At 61.4% G+C, this 7,706-nt stretch overlaps 1 protein-coding gene across 1 annotated transcript in view; it reads left to right on the top strand.

The window, feature by feature from the left end:
- Window positions 1-7,706, top strand: part of ALX3 (ALX homeobox 3) — a gene marked incomplete at its 5' end in the record, with an annotated part of 9,550 nt that continues 1,844 nt past the window's right edge. Inside the window, 2 exons of the mRNA XM_011367584.2 lie at window positions 1-205; window positions 5,177-5,493. Of these exons, the coding sequence (XP_011365886.2) occupies window positions 1-205; window positions 5,177-5,493 (522 nt within the window). The remainder of the gene's footprint in view (window positions 206-5,176; window positions 5,494-7,706) is intronic.

Genomic DNA, 7,706 nt, shown 5'->3' on the forward strand with positions numbered 1-7,706 from the left:
CCTCCGGGCGCCCAGGGAACCCCCGCTGCCGCGCCTCACCTGCACCCCGCACCGCCCCGCGGCCCGCGGCTGACCCGCTTTCCGGCCTGCGGGCCCCTGGAGCCCTACCTCCCAGAGCCGGCCAAGCCGCCCGCCAAGTACCTGCAGGACCTCGGTCCCGCCCCGGCGCTCAACGGCGGCCACTTCTACGAGGGCCCCGAGGAAGGTAAAGCGCAGCCCGACCCGCTCCCCTTCCCTCCCCGGCCCGGCCCGGCCTCCCCGCTTCCCTCTCCCGCTCGCCTATTTCTTAACTTCGTGACCCTCTCACCTCGCGCCCGGCCAGGCTGGGCAAAAGCCGGCGCGGTGCGGGAAGCAGAGCCACGCTTGCCTTCGGCGGCGGGAATGGAAGGTGGGAGGTCGAGAGAGGGTGGAGCGGCGACAGCCCGGGGCCCAGTCGGAGCCTGGAAGGAGAACTCATGTTTGGCCCGAGTGGCGCTGGAGCTGCCACCGACCTAGAACCCCGGACCGGGCCCAAGGCCCAGGAGTCACACTGAGCCCTTGCCCCGATGCGGGGAGATAAACGCGGCTTTTTGTGTGTGTGTGGCGTCTGATGCGGGCCCCAAGGCTGAGCCCGGACCCAAAATGTCCAAGCCGGGCTCCGCTGAGGGCTGAGGCCTCTGCTCCGCAGGCCCAGCTTCTGTGGGGAGGGCGCTGCCTGCGCATTAGGCGCTCGGCAGCGTGGCCACGGCTGGTCCCTCAGTGCCAGGGCCATGCTCAATACGGAATAACTGTGCAGTTATTTCTCAGACTAACCTGGCCTCCCCGTCGTCTTATACGGCGATGGCCACCCTCTCGCCGTCTTGGCTTCCTCTCCCTGGATCCTCACGGCTGGGCCTAAACTCTGGGCGCCTACGGCTCCTGCGCCGGTGCCCCGTGTGCTAAGGCCAGTTCGACCGCGCCATCTCTCGAGATCGCGCCTGAACGCCCGGGGCTTGGCAGGCAGGTACTCAGCCCTGCCGGCGCCAACTGCATGGGCGCTAACCTGTAGGAGTCTCGGCGCCCGAGCTGCCACGTCCCGCAGCTTAGGCCCAGAGCTGGGTCCTCCGAGATCGGCCCAACCCGCTGACGCCTCGCGGGCCTCCACGGAGTGTCCAGGCAGCTCCAGCCTTCGCCCTGCCGGCGGTGGGAATGTGTAAGGGAGGGCAGGAGGTGTGTGGGGGTCAGCGGAGGAAATGAGCGAGGCCGCAGAGCTTCGTGTCTGTGCCCTTTGAAAGAGGCACTCCTGATAAAAACCACAGTTGGGACTTAATGAGAAGCAGTTGGCCTGGCTCCTCTGATCCCAGCCAGAGGCGGCGGTCGCGCAGCGCCGACAGCACCACCGGGGACAGGTACGGGGCCTGGCTGGGCGCGCGGCGTCGGGCAGGACCCAGCCCGCGCGCGGGCCGCGTTCCTGCTGCGCGCGCCTGATCCCGCGCGGACGGCGAGGCGCGGGGACCCGCCCGCGCTGGGCGCACTGCGGACAGCGCTAGGGCCGAACTAGCGGCGCGAGGAATCCAGCGACGGCGAGGGGGTCAACAACGAAATGCGCGGAAAGAGAACTAAAGAGCGCACGCAACGACCAAAAAGAGGGAAGGGGACATCGAACAAAGCGACGGAGGAGAGGGAGCGAGAACGAGAGGTACAGGCAGTCGGCGAGCCGGGCAGAACGGAAGGGGATAAATGAGGAACGAACAAAACAAAGGAAAAAAAGAAAAGCAAGCGGAGATCGAACGAAGCGGGTAGCTTGAGAAGGGAAAGGACGAAGAGAGCAGGAGCAGACAGAACGAAAGGCTCGAAGGGACAGCTCGAAAGAGCAGAGGAAAAGCAAAAGGAAGACGAGTGGGAGAAGAAAGTGAACGATTCAAGCGGAGCGGAGGACGGGCCGAACGAAAAGGAGACGCGGCGGGCGAGAGCGGCACCTGGGGCGAGGCCCGGCCGCCGCCCGCCTCCCCGGTGCCCAGCGCGAGACTCGGTGCGCGGGCAGGCGCGCGGCCAGCGTCCCTGTGGCGGAGCGCACTGCGGCGGAGGGACGGCCCGGGTCTCCTGCTGGGACGTGGCGGGCAAAGAGGGCACCCGCATTTTCCCCCCGGCTTTTAAAATAACGGGCTCGGAGCGTTTCCAGTTTAGACCAGTGAGCGCGCAGCTGCGCCCCATCTGCCGCACGATTTTGGCCGCAGCCGGGCATTTGCGCGCCCCGGAGCCTGGTGCACCGCGCTCCTCTCCCGTCCTTGGCCGAGAGCGCGCAGTCCTGCTCTGGACCCCGCGGCGTCCAGGTGGTGCCAGGCGCCCTCGTGCCCTCTGCGCGTGGCTGCTCAGAGGGCCGGAGAGGTGCCCGGCCGGCTTTCCTGATCTGCCTGGGGCCGCGCAATCTGTCCCCTCGCTTAGCTCCCTGACCTCAGAAAGCGCCCGCAACCATGCAGGCCCTGAGCCGGGTTAACCGTGAGGGTCTGGCTTCCCGCTGGACCGCGGACCTCGAGAAGAGTTCCAGGTCATCTTTCCCCGGCCGAAGCCTCTAGACCAAGGCTGGGAAGCTGTAGAAAGAGCACCAGGCCCCGCTGGGCCCTACACACAGCGTCTGTGTCTACGCCAGGGAGCCTAGGCCTCAGAGAGCTCTGCCGGTCGCTTGGGAAACGGCGCCGCCGCGGAGCTAGGCTGCAGCGAAAGCTCAAAGCGGGCCGGTTGGTCCTGCGGCCTAATGGACGCCACCCGTGGGGGCAATGGGGCTCTGGGTAGGCGGCTCAAGCGGTGCCGCTCCCGAGCCGCCGGGCCTGCGAGGCGGCCAGCCGCTGGGGTTGGGGAGCAGACGAGCGTGAGAGGCGGGTCAAGGGCAGAGCTCCGTTGCCGCCTCAGAGATCTTAGTCCTGGCTCCTGTCTCCCAGGAAGGACAGACTGCTGCTCTGATTGTGTAGGCCGTGGACACCCCGGTGCTGAGCCCCAAGCTCCCAGTCTCCCACAAGAGCACTCCCCCTTAACCGCCCAGTTTCCCCACAAGATGCGAGTGATTCCTGTACACTGCCTGTACACACCTTGACTGTTCTCCCTGGGCCTCACAGCGCATTCTTCCCTTACAAGCTCTGATTCAAAGTGCTCACTTCCGGAGCTGCTCTGCCTTGCCTCGATTGCTGTGCTCTATTTATCTCACCGCCATCTCTTTTCTGGGCATCGCTCCTCAGGAGGCTGCTTAGTGTTCTTTGAGGTGTACCCCCCTGTCCCCTCAAAAAGGGAGAATGCCAACTTCCCCTAGAGTCTGTCCAGCAGACGAGAAGGTTTCAGGGCAATGCCAGTGAGAAGGGAGAAGTCCCCTACACGCTGAGGGCTGTAGAATGGGCGGGCATGGGGGTCCGGAAGCCCCCAGGCTCGGCGCTTTTGGCGATAGCTATTCTGAGAAGTCCCACTGCGTTCATCCCTGACTTTGGCAGCTGGGTGGCTCAAAATCAGGAAGGCAAGTATTAGAATCCCAGATCTGGTCATTTCCCCTGGGCAGATCCTACTGGGACAAACACTGAGGGGCCAAGAGGCAGAAGAGCAAGCCCCAGAGCTTTGGGGAGCCCTCTGCAGTGATGTCAGTGCTCCCCTGGCCCTCATCCCTGAGTCACTCATCCTTTTCCCCCAGACGCCAAGACCCCTCCCTCTCAGGCCTGCTATGTGTGGGGTGTCCCCTGTAAGTCTCCCAGTCTCCCTGACCACTGTTAATTATTTGGTTCAACTTCCATGAGCCCTCTTTCCTAAGTTCCTACCAAATAGAATTACCCTAGAACAATAACAAAAAACAAAAAACAAAAAAACAAACATGTTGGGTGAGAACGGAAGCCAAGCGCTGGAGCATTTGCTCCCTTATGCTCCACCTGAGTTGGGAAGGAAACCTGGGGCCTGGGCTGTTGCTGTTCATGGCAGAGGACAGGCCCACCTGACTCCCGGGCCTCCAGGGTACACAGTGTGCTGCTTATTTCACTGCCTGGGTGGTCCTGGGAGAGGTCCCTGACCACCTTCCAGCTGGGGGAGCACCTTGCCCAATTTGTCCTCTACGATGCAGACTGGACTTATCAGATCCGGAAATCCAGAAGCCCATTTCTCTGATCCCATCCTCTCCCAAGGACAGCTGGGATTCTGATACCAAGTCCCAGGGAAGAAGCTGCCTCTTGGTACCAGCCCACCGGGCCTCCTGGGGGCCAGCCCCCACTGGGGCTGGGCCCAGGGCCAGGGAAGGAGCTGAGTGAGTCCGTGGGGTGTCTTTGTGGCGCAGCTCCTGCCATCCCAGCAGACTGTTGTTGCAGGGAGATTTCATGGCGACTCCGCTGGGGGTCCTCGCCTGGGGGAGAGGGCGGGGCATTTGGGATGACCTATTTTTCACCATGCCCTGGTCTCAGCAGGGCTCCACCAAGCTTCCTGAGTGAGGGTTAGCACTTCCGAAGGGGGCTGCTGAGAGCTGCTCCCAATCTGCAGTCAGGTCCCCGCTGCTTGTCCGAAGCTCCTGAGGCGGGAGGGGACAGACGACTGTGAGAATGGTGGGCTGAGGGCTGAGCCTGCCTCCTGTCCCTCTATTGCTGGGGCTTAAGTCCTTGCCCAAACATCACAATTTGGGAGGAATGAAACAATCCCCCTCGGAAGCTTCTTTGCCCCATCTTGCCCTTCATACCCGAGGGCTGGGAGATTTGACGTAGCCTTGAGATTTGGGGTCCAGAGAATGAGGCACAGCCAGACCTGTCAGCATCTGTGTCATGGGCATGAGGACACGGGAACCGAGGCCTGCAGAGTCAGGGACAAGGAGGCACTTCCTGGCAGGGGTGGGGAGATGTCAACCACCCCATCCTCACCACCTCTTCCCTCCCTACGCCCTGCTACAGCGTCAGTCCTGGCACCTCCACGCCCTGTGGGATGCACCACCACAGAGCGCTTCCCCGAAATGAACCCCCTCTGGCCCCAGCAGATCCGCCCAGACCACAGACGACAAGGTTCCCCTGGGCCCCCTCCCCAGCTGGAGGCGCAGCAGGCAGGCCTCCTAATGCCAGGCTCCCGTGGAGGGTGGCTGCTGGGAGGAAGGAAAGAAAAAGGAAGGGGAGGCGGGGTCTGAAGCGTCAATGTTCTCCCCCCTCCCTCTATTCCACCCACAAAACCCCCTGGTTGGGTTTCCATCCTCCTTTTTGTGTTTCCATTGCAGCTGAGGAGAAGGCCTCCAAAGCTGCCAGCTTCCCCCGGCTGCCCTTGGACTGCCAAGGGGGCCCCAGAGACGGGCCCTCTAACTTACAAGGCTCCCCAGGACCTTGCCTGGCCAGGCTGCGTGTCCCCCTGTCCCCGGGACTCCCCGATTCCATGGAGTTGGTCAAGAACAAGAGCAAGAAGCGCCGTAACCGCACGACCTTCAGCACATTCCAGCTGGAGGAGCTGGAGAAAGTCTTTCAGAAAACCCACTACCCTGACGTGTATGCCCGGGAGCAGCTGGCTCTGCGCACGGACCTAACCGAGGCCCGGGTACAGGTGAGGGCGCCCCGGGCGCAGGGCTCTCCAGCTGCCCCGACCACCCAGACCTTTGGCCGGGCCATGGAGGGGCTGGGAGAGGTGCGTGCTAGCGCCATACAGAGCACCTCTCCCAGATGCCTTTCTGTCCCCAACCTGCCCCTCCTGGGCTCCGCAGCAGCCACAGGTTTGCAGCCCAAGTCGAGGCTTGTGCATGGGTGCGGGTGGGGGTGATGGCCTCTGGGAGTCAAAAGACCCGCGTGGGAGTCCAAGCTCTGCCACTTACTAGCTGACCAGGTGATTTGGGGCATGTCATTGAATCTCTCAGTCTCAGTTTCCCAATTTAGGAAGAGAGAATGAGAGTAGCACCTGCTTAAGGAGAAGCTTTGTGGACTACAGATGAGACAGCGTTTGGAAGTGCTGAATGCATGTCAGGGCTGCTCCTGAGGTGGCTGCTCAGAATGGGAGGGTCCCCACTGGAGGAGGGAGGGTCTCAGGCTCAATGATCTTCAAAGCCACCCTGAGCCAGCAAACTTCAGTTCTGCCAACTTCCAGGCCTTGGCAGGGAGAGCCTGGCTGGCCAGGAGCCCCTCCCCACCCAGCAGACCCTCCCCAGCAGAGATCATGCCCCAGGCTTCTGGACGGGGCTGTGGCCAGCCTCATGAAGGGGATGGAGGGGTGCTGAGAACAGGAGAGAGAGAAGGATAGGAAAGTCCATATCCATGAGATGTTGGACGTGAGAAAGAACTTGAAGGTGGCAAGCAGCGGGTGGGATGGGAAAGGCTTCGGTAGGAGTTTGGCCCAAGGGGAAGATGGCGGTTGTCGCCTTGCTGTGACTGGCTTGATCCGCATTTCCTGATGCCACTGAGCAGGAGGCCCTGGGTTGAGGAGACTGGTAGGGGCAGAGCTCATGCTGTCACACCCTGTGTAGGGCCTCTCCAGAGACTGCGAGGGCACTGGGACAGGGCCAGCTTTGGTAAAATATGGGGACCAGCAGGCCAGTCTCTAAGGAGGCCGGCTGCCATCTAGCAGAAATGGCCCTGCAGCCAGATTCCACATAGGACTGGAGAGGCTCGGCTGCTCCTCTTCTCTGCTAGGTCCTCCTGTTCCCAGGTTGCACCCAAAACACACTTCTAGGACTGTCCCCAGGGTTCCCCAGGGCCCGGGGCCATCAGGGTGAGATAGCCAGCTTCACGACAAGCTAGTTACATAAACCACGGAAGTCTAAGACAGCAAGTCTCTAGAGGCCTCGGCGAGCCTCTGGGTGGGATCTGACTGCTATGCCTATGTTCTGGGAAGTGGCCCACACTCCCTTGCTCCTCCCCAAGGCCTTTTCAACCCTAGAATGGCACGGCGGAGGGGGGAGCCACAAGGACCCCAGACCTAGTCCAGAAGCTTCCCTGATGATTGAGGCTCTAGAGTAAGGATATTTTCTCTGACAGGAGCATGACACCCACCCAAAGGCCCTGCCCTGTGGAGAGGAATAATAATGCCACACATGGAACAATGCAGAGGGGCGGTCCAGAGTGTACTTGGAGGCCTGCGGTGGGGACTCTAGGAGAACGGGTGGTGACAGGGAAGAATTCTCAGTAAAGCGATCAGCTTCACTGACCTGAGCTTGCCCCAGGTCTGCTGTGGGGTAGGGGTGTGTCCACCTTCTTAACTCAGGGCCTTACCTGTCTGTCTCCATGAGTAGGAACGACCATGGGGGAGTGTGAGGGGCTGGGGTAGAGTTACTTTTACACACGCACATACACACACATACTTTTTCTGTTGTGGCTCCCAGCTAGATCCCTGGAAAGCAAAGGGATAATTTGCTTTGGTTCGGTTTTGATATTGCCAGTGTCTAGCCCAGAGCCTGACACGTAAATGCTTATCGAATGCTAGACGTGCAAGCACATGCACCAGCATTCATAAATGCAAAAGTCCTAGGGCATTCACCCAAAGACAAATCCGTCACAGCTATGTACGTGCTGTGCACAGCACACAATATGCCACCCCCAGCTGCCTGGAGCTCACAAATGAATGGGGGAGAGAGACTCCAAAACACGGTGGTCGTAGGTTGCGGTGAGTATAACGAGAGATGCTTGTGTTATCATGGAGTCCGGTGGAGGGCGCCCGGTTCAGGCGTGTGGGGGTTCGCAGCGGGTGGTAGCATAGGCAGGGAAAACCTGGGCAAAGGCAGGGAGGAGCGAGGCAGCAGAGTATTTCAAAGGTCAGCTGGGGTAGAGGCA

This window comes from Pteropus vampyrus, unplaced genomic scaffold (genome assembly GCF_000151845.1).
Source record: "Pteropus vampyrus isolate Shadow unplaced genomic scaffold, Pvam_2.0 Scaffold6, whole genome shotgun sequence".
In the NCBI taxonomy this organism is placed as follows: Eukaryota; Metazoa; Chordata; class Mammalia; order Chiroptera; family Pteropodidae; genus Pteropus; species Pteropus vampyrus.